Below are 18,122 nucleotides of genomic sequence, written 5' to 3' on the forward strand. Positions count from 1 at the left end.
TGTAGCATATTCAACTGAATATGGGTTGAAAAGGATTTGCAAATCATTGTATTCTGTTTATATTTACATCTAACAGTTTCCCAACTCATATGAAAATGGGGTATGTATGTATGATGTTTACGTATGTATGTATGTATGATGTTTACATATGTATGTATGTATGTATGTATGTACGATGTTTACATATGTATGTATGAATGATGTTTACATATTTATGATGTTTACATATGTATGTATGTGCGATGTTTACATATGTATGTATGATCTTTACATATTTATGATGTTTACATATGTATGTATGTACGACGTTTACATATGTATGTATGTATGTATGTACGATGTTTACATATGTATGTATGATGTTTACATATGTATGTATGATGTTTACATATATATGTGTGTATGATGTTTACATATGTATGTATGATGTTTACATATGTATTTATGATTACATATTTATGTTTACATATGTATGTATGTGCGATGTTTACATATGTATGTATGATCTTTACATTATGTATGTATGTACGACGTTTACATATGTATGTATGTATGTATGTACGATGATTACATATGTATGTATGATGTTTACATATGTATGTGTGTACGATGTTTACATATGTATGTATGATGTTTACATATGTATGTATGTTTACATATGTATGTATGATGTTTACATATGTATGTATGTATGTACGATGTTTACATATGTATGTATGATGTTTACATATGTATGTATGATGTTTACATATTTATGTTTACATATGTATTTATGATTACATATTTATGTTTACATATGTATGTATGTGCGATGTTTACATATGTATGTATGATCTTTACATATATATGATGTTTATGTATGTATGTATGTATGTATGTACGATGTTTACATATGTATGTATGAAGTTTACATATGTATGTGTGTACAATGTTTACATATGTATGTATTTATGTATGATGTTTACGTATGTATGTATGATGTTTACATATTTCAATCAATCAATCAATCAATCGTTTACTTATATAGCCCCAAATCACTAGTGTCTCAAAGGGCTGCACAAACCACCACGACATCCTCGGTAGGCCCACATAAGGGCAAGGAAAACTCACACCCAGTGGGACATCGGTGACAATAATGATCCAGTGGGACGTCTGTGACAATAATGATTATGAGAACCTTAGAGAGGAGGAAAGCAATGGATGTCGAGCGGGTCTAACATGATACTGTGAAAGTTCAATCCACAATGGATCCAACACAGTCGCGAGAGTCCAGTCCAAAGCGGGTCCAACTCAGCAGCGAGAGTCCCGTTCACAGCGGAGCCAGCAGGAAACCATCCCAAGCGGAGGCGGCTCAGCAGCGCAGAGATGTCCCCAGCCGATACACAGGCAAGCAGTACATGGCCACCGGATCGGACCGGACCCCCTCCACAGGGGAGAGTGGGACATAGAAGAAAAAGAAAAGAAACAGCAGATCAACTGGTCTAAAAAGGGAGTCTATTTAAAGGCTACAGTATACAAATGAGTTTTAAGGTGAGACTTAAATGCTTCTACTGAGGTGGCATCTCGAACTGTTACCGGGAGGGCATTCCAGAGTACTGGAGCCCGAACGGAAAACGCTCTATAGCCCGCAGACTTTTTTTGGGCTTTGGGAATCACTAACAAGCCGGAGTCCTTTGAACGCAGATTTCTTGCCGGGACATATGGTACAATACAATCGGCAAGATAGGATGGAGCTAGACCGTGTAGTATTTTATACGTAAGTAGTAAAACCTTAAAGTCACATCTTAAGTGCACAGGAAGCCAGTGCAGGTGAGCCAGTACAGGCGTAATGTGATCAAACTTTCTTGTTCTTGTCAAAAGTCTAGCAGCCGCATTTTGTACCAACTGTAATCTTTTAATGCTAGACATGGGGAGACCCGAAAATAATACGTTACAGTAGTCGAGGCGAGACGTAACAAACGCATGGATAATGATCTCAGCGTCTTTAGTGGACAGAATGGAGCGAATTTTAGCGATATTACGGAGATGAAAGAAGGCCGTTTTAGTAACGCTTTTAATGTGTGCCTCAAAGGAGAGAGTTGGGTCGAAGATAATACCCAGATTCTTTACCGTGTCGCCTTGTTTAATTGTTTGGTTCTCAAATGTTAGAGTTGTATTATTAAATAGAGTTCGGTGTCTAGCAGGACCGATAATCAGCATTTCCGTTTTTTTGGCGTTGAGTTGCAAAAAGTTAGCGGACATCCATTGTTTAATTTCATTAAGACACGCCTCCAGCTGACTACAATCCGGCGTGTTGGTCAGCTTTAGGGGCATGTAGAGTTGGGTGTCATCAGCATAACAGTGAAAGCTAACACCGTATTTGCGTATGATGTCACCTAGCGGCAGCATGTAGATGCTGAAGAGTGCAGGGCCAAGGACCGAACCCTGGGGAACTCCACACGTTACCTTAACGTAGTCCGAGGTCACATTGTTATGGGAGACACACTGCATCCTATCAGTAAGATAAGAGTTAAACCAAGACAGGGCTAAGTCTGACATACCAATTCGTGTTTTGATACGTTCTAATAAAATATTATGATCGACGGTATCGAAAGCAGCGCTAAGATCGAGGAGCAGCAACATAGATGACGCATCAGAATCCATCGTTAGCAATAGATCATTAGTCATTTTTGCGAGGGCTGTCTCCGTCGAGTGATTTGCCCTGAAACCGGATTGAAAGGTTTCACATAGATTGTTAGACGCTAAGTGTTCATTTAACTGCTCCGCAACAATTTTTTCGAGGATTTTTGAAATAAAGGGAAGGTGAGACACCGGTCGGTAGTTTACCATGAGGTCAGGATCGAGGTTAGGTCTTTTAAGAAGAGGATGAATAACCGCTTTTTTGAATGCTAGGGGAACAGTGCCCGAGGAAAGTGATAAGTTTATAATATTTAGCACTGATGGACCTAATAACACAAAGAGCTCCTTGATCAGTTTCCCAGGAAGAGGGTCAAGTAAACATGTTGTTTGTTTTATTCCATTTACACGTTGTAACAATTCCTCTAATGTTATTTCCTCAAAACGAGAGAAACTATTTTGGAGGGCAGTATCCGCCGTATATACAATCGTGTCAGTGTTAATAGAACCCCGTTGTAGCTGGGACGCATTGTCTTTAATCTCCTTTCTAATGACTTCAATTTTCTTACTAAAGAATTGCATAAAGTCATCAGCTGAGTGGGTGGAGCTACTGGAAGGAGTCCCTTGTTGGGTTAGTGATGCTACCGTACTAAACAAAAATTTAGGATCGTTTTTATTACGGTGGATGAGATTTGAGTAATAATTAGCTTTAGCTAAGGTAAGCATGCGTTTATAAGTTATTAAACCATCACTAAATGCTTGATGGTGCACCTCAAGTTTAGTCGTGCGCCATTTGCGTTCCAGCTTTCTGCATAATAATTTCTGAGCTCTAGTTTCTTCTGTAAACCACGGGGTGCGCTTTTTTGGAGCCTTTTTTAACTTTAGCGGTGCTATGTTATCAATGGTTTCGCGCAGGGCGTCGTTAAAGTTGTTAGTGAGGTTATCAATAGAGCCCACATACTTTGGGAATGGTGCCATTACCGAGGGCAGTAGGTCAGCAAGAGTTGTCGTTGTGGCCGTATTAATGTTGCGGCTGCTATAGCAGTTATTATTATTATTAGTTTGACGAACATGCGTCTGAACCTCGAATTTTATAAGGTAATGATCGGACAATACTTTAGTATACGGCAGTATCGTAACTTTGGAAGCGGTGATACCCCTGACAAGCACTAGGTCTATCGTATTACCGTTGCGATGCGTGGGTTCATTTATTATTTGTGTGAGACCACAGCTATCAATTATAGTCTGGAGCGCTACGCACGGTGGGTCCGATGGGGTATTCATATGGATATTAAAGTCCCCCATTATGATTATATTATCGGCGTGTGTCACTAGATCAGCAACGAACTCTGAGAATTCATTGATAAAGTCCGAACAGGGCCCTGGGGGGCGGTAGATAACAGCCAGGTGTAGAGGCAGCGGTGTGACAGACCTCATAGTAAGCACCTCAAACGATTTATATTTATTATTTATGTTAGGACTAAGGTTAAAGTTTTCGTTGTATATTAGTGCGCCCCCCCCACCCCTTTTAAGCGGACGGGCAATATGCGCATGTGTAAAGTTAGGAGGACATGCCTCATTTAGCGCAAAAAAGTTGTTTGGTTTAAGCCAGGTTTCACTGAGACCGATGACGTTAAGATTGTTGTCTCTGATGATATCATTAACTAACAACGTTTTGGGAGACAATGATCTTATGTTAAAAAAAACTATATTATAGGTAGTGGGCTGTTTTAGGGAATTTTTGATCAAATTATCCGTAGTAGCAATATTAATAATGTTGTGTTTATTATGCCCAGTGCATTCAGTATAATTACGACCATATCTAGGAATTGATACGATGGGAATGTTCCGATTGTTTGATTGTTGCTTTGATAAACTGCACGCATCATGGTTAGCCTCCTCAGTAACGGGGATTTTCCGATTGTTTGTTTGTTGCTTTGATAAACTGCACGCATCATAGTTAGCCACCTCGGTAAAACACATGTCCAACTCTGAAACACTCAAAGCAGAAAAAACTTGTTCTAATTTAACTGACTCCTTACCCAGACCAGTAGTCTCGCATCCTTTATTTAAATCCGTCTTCAGGGTGGAGGGAAGTGGTGTTCTGTGGGGATTAGCCTTCTGCTTTGTTTTTAGCCCCGCTCGACATCCGCGTTTCCGATCACACCGCTGGCGTCTGCTCCGTAGACGGCCCCCGCTGCTACTAGACTCCGCTGCTTCACAGGCCGCTGGATGTAGCCGCCGACGTATCCCCATGCTAGTTAGCATGTTTAGCACGCCCGCGTTTATCAGTCCAAAACGGCCCGATATGTCCATATCCAGAAGTGTCTGGCGGTCGTACGTGATCACGGAGTGACCACGATGCGAGCCAGCCATGAAGTCTGCAGAACTGTCCGGCATTTCCGCCAAATGTTCCATCTTTAGCAAGAGCACCGCAGTGTCGCAGCCCGTCCGGGCGCCGCCATCTTGCCATGATTTATGATGTTTACATATGTATGTATGATTACATATGTATGTATGTACGATGTTTACATATGTATGTATGTATGTATGTATGTACGATGTTTACGTATGTATGTACGATGTTTACATATGTATGTATGTACGATGTTTACATATGTATGTATGTATGTATGTAGGTATGTACGATGTTTACATATGTATGTGTGTATGATGTTAACATATTTATGATGTTTACATATGTATTGACCCCTAACTTCTGTTTACATCTTGCTCATAAGCCTCCTCTTTCGTGCTAAGGGTACTATTGTTGCACCTTTCGATTTTAGTTGGAGAACCTGACCAAATTCAACAAAGCGCTCATCGCTTACGGCCTGAAGCCGCACGACATCTTCGAGGCCAACGACCTGTTCGAGAACGGCAACATGACTCAGTTCCAGACAACAATGTTGGCGCTGGCCAGCATGGTAAGTGTCTGACACGCACGCACGCACGCTGGCCTGTGTTTTTGTAAATTTTTATTCGCCACATGTGAAGTGAATTATATTTATCTAGCGCTTTTCTCTAGTGACTCAGCTTTTACATAGTGAAACCCAATATCTAAGTTACATTTAAACCATTGTGGGTGGCACTGGGAGCAGGTGGGTAAAGTGTCTTGCCTAAGGACACAACAGCAGTGAATAGGATGTTGGAAGCAGGAATCGAACCTGGAACCCTCAAGTTCCTGTCACGGCCGCTCTACCAACCAAGCTATACCGCCCCAAGTCCAAGTCTTCTCTCAGGGAGCGTTATTCGATAACTTACAGTTGTGTGTGTCTGTGTGTGTGTGTGTGTGTGGTTCTGCAGGCTAAGACCAAGGGTTCGCACTCACGGGTGGACATCGGCGTGAAATATGCGGATAAACAGAAGAGGACCTTTGATGAGGAGAAGATGAAGGCTGGCCAGTGTGTTATTGGCCTGCAGGTAACGACCACTAATAGACACAGACAGGTGCATTACCTGGGTTTATTCATTTAGATCAGGGGCGGGCAATTAATTTTTACCGGGGGCAGCATGAGCAACCCGAACACAGCTGGAGGGCCACACCGACAATATTTCAGTGAAATTTTGCTTCAATTATTTTGGATATCTCGTAAGATAAATAATAATTTAATTTAACCTAACTTAACTTTATACAAAAGCAGATTGCCTTTGATGGTTTTATTTGTAACACTGTCTTACACAACACTTCCTGATGTATAATACAATGCAAAAAATTTAAATTTCTGTCACTTTATCCTGCATCCTCTTTAAAAGTCCAACATTTTTCCCCCGTCAGATTTGGACAACCATCTGTTTTCACACCTGCCAGCTTGTCCCATTTCATTCCTAACATGTCCAAACATGATTGTCCCTTTTTTAATTGACTGCATGGCTGCCAGCTACTCTGTGATTTGAAAGTCTGCAGTTATCCCACGTAAGAAGATGAGCAGCTGGGCAGCTGTTCTCCAAAGCCTGCGAAAAACAGTCAAAGTCGGCCGTGCTGTTCTTCAGCTGAAGCTCCCAAGTTTCCAGCGATGGTCTCAACCCGCCTCGTTACAGTGCGTCAAGAGAGTGACACGTTCTCAGATGCGCCCCTCTTCTCTGGGCATATCAGGGCAACAGAGTCCAATAAGCACTCCTTAATAAACTCTCTGTCAGAAAACGCCTTACTTTCTCTGGCGATTTTGTGAGAAATGACGAAACGTGTCCTGACGGCTGCATATCTGGGGGTGTGAAATTTGGCAAAAAGTCCTTGTTAGGTTTGCAGATTTACCATCAACGCATCAGCCTCCTTGCGCACGCTTCATCATACAGATTCCGGTATTTTTTTTTCGTGCTTCGTCTTGTAGTGGCGATTCAAATTATATTCTTTAAACACAGCAACCTGTGTACCACAAATTAAGCACACGGCTTTACCTTTCATTTCTGTTAAGAAATAATTGGCAGTCCTGGTCTTGTTGAAAACACGGTATTCGTCATCAACTTTCTCTTTTATGCGTCTCGCGGTAACCGGGCATCACTTGTCGCTGTGCACTTTCACTCACAGGTTACACACAGACATACGCTTTTCAAAATAAAAGCAGCACAGTTGTATTGCACGCATGACGTAAATGTTTTTTTTAATTAATTTTGTAATTTGTGATTGCCGCTGTTCACAATGGCGGAAGAGCATGTGTTCACATGGAAGTAATACAAAAAACGCTTTTCAAAACAAAAGCAGCACCATTGTATTGCACACTCGACGTAGATACTTTTTTTAAATGTATTTTGTAATTTATGATTGGGTGGACAGCAATGTGGCCTGCGGGCCGCAAAATGCCCAGGTCTGGTTTAGATGTAAATCCAACTTAATACATGTTCTAGGCACTGAGAAAAACAAACGGTCACGTGACTGAATGGACGGACTTACCTGCCTGTGGCTGGGCTACATTTCCCAGTAGTGTGGCATTAGCGTCGCTACTTTTTGAACCAGTATCGGTTTCTGCAGCTTGGCTAATTTCAACTCATTTGATTAATTACAAACCCCGTTTCCATATGAGTTGGGAAATTGTGTTAGATGTAAATATAAATGGAATACAATGATTTGCAAATAATTTTCAACCCATATTCAATTGAATGCACTACAAAGACAACATATTTGATGTTATCTCAAACTTTTATTTTTTTTTTTGCAAATAATTAGAATTTCATGGCTGCAACATGAGCCAAAGTAGTTGGGAAAGGGCATGTTCACCACTGTTACATCACCTTTTTTTTTTAGCAACACTCAATAAATGTTTGGGAACTGAGGAAACTAATTGTTGAAGCTTTGAAAGTGGAATTCTTTCCCATTCTTGTTTTATGTAGAGCTTCAGTCGTTCAACAGTCCGGGGTCGTGTTTTACGCTTCATAATGCGCCACCCATTTTCGATGGGAGACAGGTCTGGACTGCATTCTTTCTTGTGAAAGACTGAGCATTTTTTTGGAATGCTGTTTTTATACCCAATCATGGCACCCACCTGTTCCCAATTAGCCTGCACACCTGTGGAATGTTCCAAATAAGTGTTTGATGAGCATTCCTCAACTTTATCAGTATTTATTGCCACCTTTCCCAACTTCTTTGTCACGTGTTGCTGGCATCAAATTCTAAAGTTAATGATTATTTGCAAAAAAAACATTAAAATGTTTGAGTTTGAACATCAAATATCTTGTCTTTGTAGCATATTCAACTGAATATGGGTTGAAAAGGATTTGCAAATCATCAAATTCCGTTTATATTTACATCTAACACAATTTCCCAACTTGTATGGAAACGGGGTTTGTAGTTGAAGCTACTTAGCTATTATATTTGAAGTATATTCAGCCTAATTTTACCAAACTTTGGAGACCATGGGTTTCTTTCCCATAGGTGTGAGTGATACGAAACAAACAACTCTGACTTACAAGTAAAAACATTTCTTATATTGGCCTTTATTGTTGTTTTAATGTTGATATTTGTGTCTGTTCTTTTAGATGGGGACCAACAAGTGTGCCAGCCAGGCAGGTATGAGTGCTTATGGCACTAGGAGGCATTTGTATGATCCCAAGGGTCAAATCCTGCCCCCCATGGACAACACCACCATCAGTCTGCAGATGGGCACCAACAAGGGTGCGAGCCAGGTACGGGAAACCTCCTCAACTTGTCATCAAAGCAGGATTATAGGGCTGCAAGCATACTTGTCCCGGATTTTCCGGGAGACTCCCGAAATTCAGCGCCTCTCCCGAAAACTTCCCGGGACAAATTTTCTCCTGAAAATCTCCCGAAATTCAGGCGGAGCTGGAGGCCACGCCCCCTCCAGCTCCATGAAGACAGCCTGTTTTCACGTCCGCTTTCCCACAATATAAACAGCGTGTCTGCCCAATGACGTTATAACTGTAGAATAATCAAAGGCGAGTTCTTGGTTTCTTATCTGGGTTTATTATTAGGCAGTTTCATTAAAGTCCTCCCAGCGCGGGAACAACACACAACAACAGCAGTCAAGTTTTCATGTACCGTAAAGCAGTTTGTCTGCCGTAAACGGCAATGTTGTGACACTCTTAAACAGGACAATACTGCCATCTCCTGTACATGCATATGTGACAATAAAATCTACGGCTTTTAAAGAATGCAGTGCACGACTGGGCCCACAACAAGGAGATGAACCAGAAGAACGAGGAAGATACAGCCGGTGGCGACGCCGACAACGAGTAAGATGAAGAAATACGCTTGTAAGTTCCAAGCCGCAGCTGCGATTGGACCTGGATAGCCTCCAGGAGGACGTAGTGGTAGTTTGAAAAATAGTGACAGAGAATAGAACAAGGATGGACAATTCAACCCTTAACTCAACGTAGAGTAGATGAGTGTAATGTGTGTGTATATGTGTAAATAAATGAACACTGAAATTCAAGGGACGGCGTGGCAGAGTGGCCGTCTGCAACCCGAGGATCCCTGGTTCAATCCCCACCTAGTACCAACCTCGTCACGTCCGTTGTGTCCTGAGCAAGACACCTCACCCTTGCTCCTGATGGGTGCCGTTTAGCGCCTTGCATGGCAGCTCCCTCCATCAGTGTGTGAATGGGTAAATGTGGAAGTAGTGTCAAAGTGCTTTGAGTACCTTGAAGGTAGAAAAGCGCTATACAAGTACAACCCATTTATCATTTATTATTTAAGTATTTCTTTTATTTTTATATATATATAATACATATATATAGAATATGAAATACTTGATTTGGTGAATTCTAGCTGTAAATATACTCCTCCCCTCTTAACCACGCCCCACCCCCGACCATACCCCCCACCTCCTGAAATCGGAGGTCTCAAGGTCGGCAAGTATGGCTTCAAGTGGAAATGCTCCTCAGGGCTGTCATTTGTGAGTCTGTGTCACGTCCATTCTTGTCGAAAATGCCGACTTCGTCATCTGCGAGAAAAACGATACGAGGAAGTAAAGCCTGGTCGATCTGTGACAGATTGTTTTAAGAATTGCGCCCTTTCTTTCAGGCCGGGATGACCGCGCCGGGGACCAGACGCGCCATTTACGACCAGAAGCTGGGCACGGATAAATGCGACAACAGCACCATGTCCCTCCAGATGGGCTACAGCCAGGGAGCCAACCAGAGCGGCCAGAACTTCGGCCTGGGCCGGCAGATCTACGACGCCAAGTACTGTTCCAAAGGCAGCGAGGTCGCAGACGAAACGAACGGGGCGAGCGGAGTCTACATCCCAGACTACCAGGATGAGGGTTACCAGGGTTACCAGGAAGAGGAGCAGGTCTACCAGGATGAAGGGACGGATTACTAGATGGATGGAAGGAAGAGCTGGAAAAAAAGGAGAAGAGATGATGGAAAAAGAAAAAAAAAAAAAAAAAACCTCAAGGCAGATGTTTTAGTTTTATATCAAAAAGGATCTGGCAACGTCTTTGGGTCATACCTTTTATAGTATTCCAGGAATGTTTTCTTAGCCTTTGTACTTCCAACCCCAACACAATGAACTGTATTTTTCTGTAATTGTTAAACATGGAAAGTGACCACAGAAGCCAATTATTTGGCTTGACTAGTTTTGTACCCAGGGACCTTTTTTTTTATTATTATTGTTGTGCCAAATGTCTCACTAACTTAGTTGTGCTATGGGAGATCTTGGGGACACTGTTTTATCTTTGAAATATTTAGCCGGCGATTAATACGCCCACACTTCTGTAAGAAAAACATCGTTTTAGGTCTTGGGGTTCTATAGACGTCGCAGTTCATTAAAAGGACACGTGGACTCTGGTCATAGCCTGAAGAACTTGGCTTCCGGGCGCACATTTGCGGTCCCTTTTCTCGTGGGAACTACAAACCCCGTTTCCGTATGAGTTGGGAAATTGTGTTGGATGTATATATAAACGGAATACAATGATTCGCAAATCATTTTTAACCCATATTCAATTGAATGCACTACAAAGACAAGATTTTCAAATTCATAAACTTTTTTTTTTGCAAATTAGAATTTCATGGCTGGCCCTGCGATGAGGTGGCGACTTGTCCAGGGTGTACCCCGCCTTCCGCCCGATTGTAGCTGAGATAGGCGCCAGCGCCCCCCGCCACCCCAAAAAGGAATAAGCGGTAGAAAATGGATGGAGAATTTCATGGCTGCAACACGTGCCAAAGTAGTTGGGAAAGGGCATGTTCACCACTGTTACATCACCTTTTCTTTCAAGAACGTACGTGGAGTGATTTCTCCAGATTCTCTGAACCTGATGTTAAAATCCCTTGCGATTGCACTTCGAGAAATGTTGTCCTTAAACTGTTTTTGTTTTTTTCAGACCACAGAACACTTTTCCACTTTGCATCAGTCAATCTTAGATGATCTCGGGCCCAGAGAAGCTGGCGGCGTTTCTGGATGTTGTTGATAAATGGCTTTCGCTTTGCATAGTAGAGCTTTAACTTGCACTTACAGATGTAGCGACAAACTGTATTTAGTGATAGAGGTTTTCTGAAGTGTTCCTGAGCCCATGTGGTGATATCCTTTAGAGATTGATGTTGGTTTTGGATACAGTGCCGTCACGGTCATGCAATGTTGGTTTCCGGCCATGCCGCTTACGTGGAGTGATTTCTCCAGATTCTCTGAACCTTTTGATGATATTATGGACCGTAGATGTTGAAATCCCTAAATTTCTTGTAAATGCACTTTGAGAAACGTTGTTCTTAAACTGTTTGACTATTTGCTCACGCAGTTGTGGACAAAGGGGTGAACCTCGCCCCATCCTTTCTTGTGAAAGACTGAGCATTTTTTGGGGAAGCTGCTTTTATACCCAATCATGGCACCCACCTGTTCCCAATTAGCCTGCACACCTGTGGGATGTTCCAAATAAGTGTTTGATGAGCATTCCTCAACTTTATCACTATTTATGGCCACCTTTCCCAACTTCTTTGTCACCTGTTGCTGGCATCAAATTCCAAAGTATTGATTATTTGCACAAATCAGTTTGAGCATCAAATATGTTGTCTTTGTAGCATATTCAACTGAATATGGGTTGAAAAGGATTTGTTAATCATTGTATTCCGTTCATATTTACATCTAACACATCTTCCCAACTCATATGGAAATGGGGTTCGTAGGTCTCTAGAACCAGTCTAATTTTGTTTCTTCAAAGTAACAACTGGAAGGTGATTGCTAATCTTAAAAAAAACAACATTTGAACATTCCAAGGATGGATACTGGATTTTATATATCAAGTGAATCATTCCTTTTACATCGGGTTGATATGCAAACCAATTATATTTGATCTTTTGTGTTTATTATTTATACACCGTAGTGAATTGACAGGGGCCTGTTTATTTTCTACCATGACTCTAGTAATAGTTTTTAGTCTTGTTTTTTTTTTCCCCTCTAGGAGTTGTTTGTGTCAATTGGAAAAATAAAACGACCAATAAACTTGCCTGCTAACTTATTAGGTACGCCTAGACGAACTACAATGGCTATTTTTCATTGGATGGGAATGATTAGCGTCATCTGTTTAAGAGAATACAAGCTTGGCGAGATCTCGATTTGTCATCGGTGGGAAAGTTTTGAAGTTGCTTTAGTTCCAGCTGTGTCTACGGAATAAATTAGCAAGTCAGTTGTAATGTTTTTGTTGATGCTATGTAATAAAGATGTGTATTCATTATCTGGTGTGGTTTATACAGAAGTTCTTAGCCGTGAAAATCAACATCACAAAGTTGCTACGTTTATCGGTTTAAACACATTTTTGTTTCTTGAAAAAGTCCACACCTCATCTACAAAACCCAAAACTGATGGAGTTGGCGCGTTGTGTAATTCGTGAATAAAACCAAATACCGAATATTGTTCCTAATATACGTAAATGACATGCCATCAGAATGTGAAGTGAAGTGAATTATATTTATATAGCGCTTTTCTCTAGTGACTCAAAGCGCTTTACATAGTGAAACCCAATATTTAAGTTACAATCAAACCAGTGTGGGTTGGTAAAGTGTCTTGCCCAAGGACACAACGGCAGTGACTAGGATGGCGGAAGCGGGGATCGAACCAGCAACCCTCAAGTTGCTGGCACGGCCACTCTACCAACCGAGCTATACCGCCCCATTGTCGTATAACATTTGTCAGAATGTCATAATTTGACATAAAATAGTCATAATTCTTCGAGAAAATATTGCAATATTACAGAAAAAGAAAGAATATGACAATTTTTTTGAAACGGCTTTGGGGCATATTGTTGCCGAGTTCGATCTTCCAGGGATGCGTCGACAACAAACACAGCGTAAGGTAAGATATAATAAATGTATTAAAGTAACCTAAGGAACAAAAATACTGGAGCTAAGCACAAAGGCTAGGAAGCCAAAAAGCTAAACTAAACTTGGCACGTAGGCACAAAAAGGTAAACAACCAACTAACATGAGAGCTAAGAAATAGGAAAGAGTGTAGCATGAAAGCTTGCGAGAATATACATATGAGTAGTCGTCTCTGTTGCAAATTAGGAACCCAGGCTGAACTAACAAAAGGGGCGGGCTTAAATAAGGAAGGTGATTAGTACAACAGGTGTGCAAGGACCGTGAGTAGCAGGTGAAAACAATCCCAAACCATGGTGACGGACTAAACATGAACTAAGGAGGTCGAACTAAATGTGATACAGAAAAGGAACAATAAACAAGAAATATGTAAAGATCTAAGTAGCAACATTTTTCCCGATTTTATAAAAGAAAAAGTCGACACATTGTGAGAAAGACTTCTTCTAGTTAATATATGCCACTGTGAATTGTTCCTGTTTGCGGATGACTCGGCCCTGCTGGTATCCGGCAAGGACAAGTCACAGGTGGAACAAATCCTCAGTGCTGAACTCCTCAATATTTGCACCTGGCTCGCTGACAACAAGCTATCCATACACTTATGGTAAAACGGAATCAGTCCTTTTTGGGTCCCACATCAACCTTCTTAAAGTCAGTGACTTCACTATAAAAGTGGGTGACATTGTTATCACCAGGAAGGATGAGATCACCTACCTGGGTTCCATTCTAGAGGCTAATCTTTCCTGTGATAAAATGGCAACCAAGGTGATCAAAAAGGTCAACCAAAGAACGAGATTCCTCTACAGAATCTCCTCTCTGGTCAACAAAAGCACCTTGAGGATTCTAGCGGGAACACTCATTCAACCCTTCTTCGATTACGCCTGCACCTCCTGGTACCCCAGCACCTCCAAAACCCTCAAATCTAGACTCCAAACATCCCAGAATAAGCTTTAGACCTCCACCCCAGATCACACCTCAATCCAAACCACTTCTCCAAAGTGGGCTGGCTCAGGGTGGAGGACAGAGTAAAACAACTTGCACTGAGCCTAGTCTATAAAATCCGCTACACCTCCTTGATACCGAAGTACATGTCAAACTACTTCCTTAACCACAACACCAGGGGGAGCTCCACAAACCACGTTAAAGCCAGATTCCGATCTAACAAAGGTCTTAACTCATTCTCTTTCTATGCCACATCAATGTGGAATACACTCCCAACAGGTATAAAAGTAAGTGCATCTCTGTATTCCTTCAAAACCGCTCTAAAACAACACCTCCAAGCAACTTTAACACTTTACTGATACCTTCCTCCATTCACATCCCATCTCCCCGGATTATAAACAACTCAAATGTACTTCTAATGTATATACTTGTTCTTATGCTATCTGAACTCACTATGTTCTCTGCTGGCTGTACATATCCTACTAAATAAGACCTACACTGTTTCAATGTCCACATTTCTCTGTTGATGCAATTGTTGATGACTGAAGTTCTGATATCAACCAAAGCTCCTCATCCCACCCCCCAGATTGTAAATAATGTAAATAATTCAATGTATATACTATGATGATTAACTTGTGTGATGACTGTATTATGTTGATAGTATATATTTGTACCATGAATTGATTAACGTGGACCCCGACTTAAACAAGTTGAAAAACTTATTGGGGTGTTACCATTTAGTGGTCAATTGTACGGAATATGTACTGAACTGTGCAATCTACCAATAAAAGTATCAATCAATTAATCATTATTTACAAACCCTTTCCAACTTATATTCAATGGAATAGACTGCTAAGGTCTATTCAGGTGTACTGGAGAGGAGGCTATGCCGGATAGTCCAACCTCGGATTCAGGAGGAACTGTGTGGTTTTTGTCCTGGTCGTGGAACTGTGGACCAGCTTTATACTCTCGGCAGGGTCCTTGAGGGTGCATGGGAGTTTGCCCAACCAGTCTACATGTGCTTTGTGGACTTGGAGAAGGCATTGGACCGTGACCCTCGGGAAGTCCTGTGGGGAGTGCTCAGAGAGTATGGGGTATCAGACTGTATGATCCGTGTCAGAGCTTGGTCCGCATTGCCGGCGGTAAGTCGGACACGTTTCCAGTGAGGGTTGGACTCCGCCAAGGCTGCCCTTTGTCACCCATTCTGTTTATAACTTTTATGGACAGAATTTCTAGGCGCAGTCAAGGCGTTGAGGGGATCCGGTTCGGTGGCCGCAGGATTAGGTCTCTGATTTTTGCAGATGATGTGGTCCTGATGGCTCCATCTGGCCAGGATCTTCAGATCTCACTGGACTGGTTCGCAGCAGAGTGTGAAACGACTGGGATGAGAATCAGCACCTCCAAGTCCAATTCCGTGGTTCTTGCCCAAGTAGGGGAGGGGACCCTGCTCCAAGTGGAGGATTTTAAGTACCTCGGAGTCTTGTTCACGAGTGATGGTGAGATTGACAGGCGGATCGGCGCGGCGTCTTCAGTAATGCGGACGCTGTATCGATCCGTTTTGGTGAAGAAGGAGCTGAGCCGGAAGGCAAAGCTCTCAATTTACCGGTCGATCTACGTTCCCATCCTCACCTATGGTCATGAGCTTTGGGTTATGACCGAAAGGACAAGATCACGGGTATAAGTGCCCGAATTGAACTTCCTCCGCCGGGTGGGGGGGTGCTCCCTTAGAGATAGGGTGAGAAGCTCTGTCATCCGGGAGGAACTCAAAGTAAAGCTGCTGCTCCTCCATATCAAGAGGAGCCAGATGAGGTGGTTTGGGCATCTTGTCAGGATGTCTCCCGGGTGGCCTGGGAACACCTCAGGATCCCTTGGGAAGAGCTGGACAAAGTGGCTGGGGAGAGCGAAGTCTGGGCTTCCCTGCTTAGGTTCCTGCCCTCGCGACCCGATCTCGGATACGCGGTAGAAGATGAATGGATGGATGGATGGTATGGTCCCCACCTGGTCCCAAATAGCCTGTTCAGCTGTATGATATTCCAAATAAATGTTTAATGAGCCTTGCTCAAGTTTCTCAGTCTTTTTTGCCACTTGTGCCAGCTTTTTTGAAACATGTTGCCGGCATCAAATTCCAAAATGAGCTAATATTTGCAAAAAATAAAGTTTTCCAGTTGGAACATTATGTTCAATTGAATATAAGTTGAAAAGGTTTTGCATATCATAGTATTTTGTTTTTATTTAAGATTTACACAATGTGCCAACTTCACTGGTTTGGGGTTTTGTCCAATATTAAAAAGTCTTTAACAGTCCATAAAACTGAGAACTCATTGCTGCTATCATAGTTTGGATTGATTGATTGAAGCTTTTATTAGTAGATTGCACAGTACAGTACATATTCTGTACAATTAACCACTAAATGGTAACACCCCAATAAGTTTTTTAACTTGTTTAAGTCCGGGTCCACATTAATCAATTCATGCTATAAGTTATTGGGGTAGTGGAAAAAAATAATTCAAAAATGTCTTGTGTTTTTCATTTAATTTTGGACCCCAGACTAATTGAGTGTAAATTAAAAAATATATTTCGCCAATTCTATTGTATGAAATGCTTAATTACAAATATAGGAGGTGTATATTTATCTAAAAACTCTGTAACCTTTCCCCTGCCTGTATGTATATATTTAAATATGTATGTCTCTCCTCTACAATTTGAATAATATATACTAAGAATGTTTTAAACAATATAACCTGTCGCTATTTCCAAAACTATTGGAGATAGTGTTGTAAAAAAAAATATATATATATATATAAAACAAAAAAAGTTAAGATGTGATATTTGGGTTTTACACAGTATAAACAAAAATTTTAAAAGGAATTTTACCTTTGCAACCTCATTATTCTATTGGCTAAGTTTTATATTCATAAATGTAAGTTTCTCAATACCCGACCTGTCTTTTGTGCCTTTAAAAAAGATTTAGAACTCTACATTAAAACACTCTCTACCTCAAACAACAAAAAAGCTGTGAAAAACAATGATCCTGTGTTCCAAATTTAAGTTATTTACTGAAAATGAATGAGCCTATGGCTTTACAATTTGTTTACTATATATATATATATATATATATATATATATATGTATATATATATATATATATATATATTTTTTTTTTATATTCTATTTTAGTTACTTTTTAGTTACTTTCAATTTACAACCCCCTGGCGCTGTTTTGTACTGTCTTTGTACTTTTTTTGTACTTGTTTTGATTAGTTTCTTGTCTGTTTGTAAATGTTGGAATTTATAATGGAAGGTTAAAAACAGAAGTGCGAGGAAGGAACTCTTTAATAAATTCCCCGTGCTTTGCTTTTATTGACAAACCACTTCCTCTCCATGCATATATGTGTGTGTATATATATATATATATATGCGTGTGCATGTATATATATATATATATGCGTGTGTATGTATATATATATATATATATATATATATATATATATATATGTGTGTATATACAGTATATATGTATACATACGTGTATGTGTATGTATGTGTATATATATATATATATGTATATGTATGTGTGTGTATATATATAATATGTATAATGTATATATATACGTATATATATTTGTATTCTATTTTAGTTACTTTGAATTTACAATCCCCTGGCACTGTTTTATTTTGTACTATTTTTGTACTTAATTTGATTATTGTTTGTCGTCTGTCTGTACATGTTGAAATTCCTAAATTAAAGTTTAAAAAAAAAGTGTTGTAAAAAAAACAAGTATTTGTCCAACGGTGCCATCTACAGG

General features: G+C 40.7%; 1 protein-coding gene across 1 annotated transcript in view; it reads left to right on the forward strand.

Moving 5' to 3' along the window:
• The window catches only part of cnn2 (calponin 2), a 44,135-nt gene extending 31,398 nt beyond the window's left edge, over positions 1 to 12,737 (forward strand). Inside the window, exons 4-7 of the mRNA XM_061919811.1 lie at positions 5,406 to 5,543; positions 5,923 to 6,039; positions 8,590 to 8,736; positions 10,094 to 12,737. Of these exons, the coding sequence (XP_061775795.1) occupies positions 5,406 to 5,543; positions 5,923 to 6,039; positions 8,590 to 8,736; positions 10,094 to 10,393 (702 nt within the window). The 3' untranslated portion in view covers positions 10,394 to 12,737. The remainder of the gene's footprint in view (positions 1 to 5,405; positions 5,544 to 5,922; positions 6,040 to 8,589; positions 8,737 to 10,093) is intronic.
• The last annotated feature ends 5,385 nt before the right edge of the window (positions 12,738 to 18,122 follow it).

This window comes from Nerophis ophidion, linkage group LG14 (genome assembly GCF_033978795.1).
Source record: "Nerophis ophidion isolate RoL-2023_Sa linkage group LG14, RoL_Noph_v1.0, whole genome shotgun sequence".
Lineage (NCBI taxonomy): Eukaryota > Metazoa > Chordata > Actinopteri > Syngnathiformes > Syngnathidae > Nerophis > Nerophis ophidion.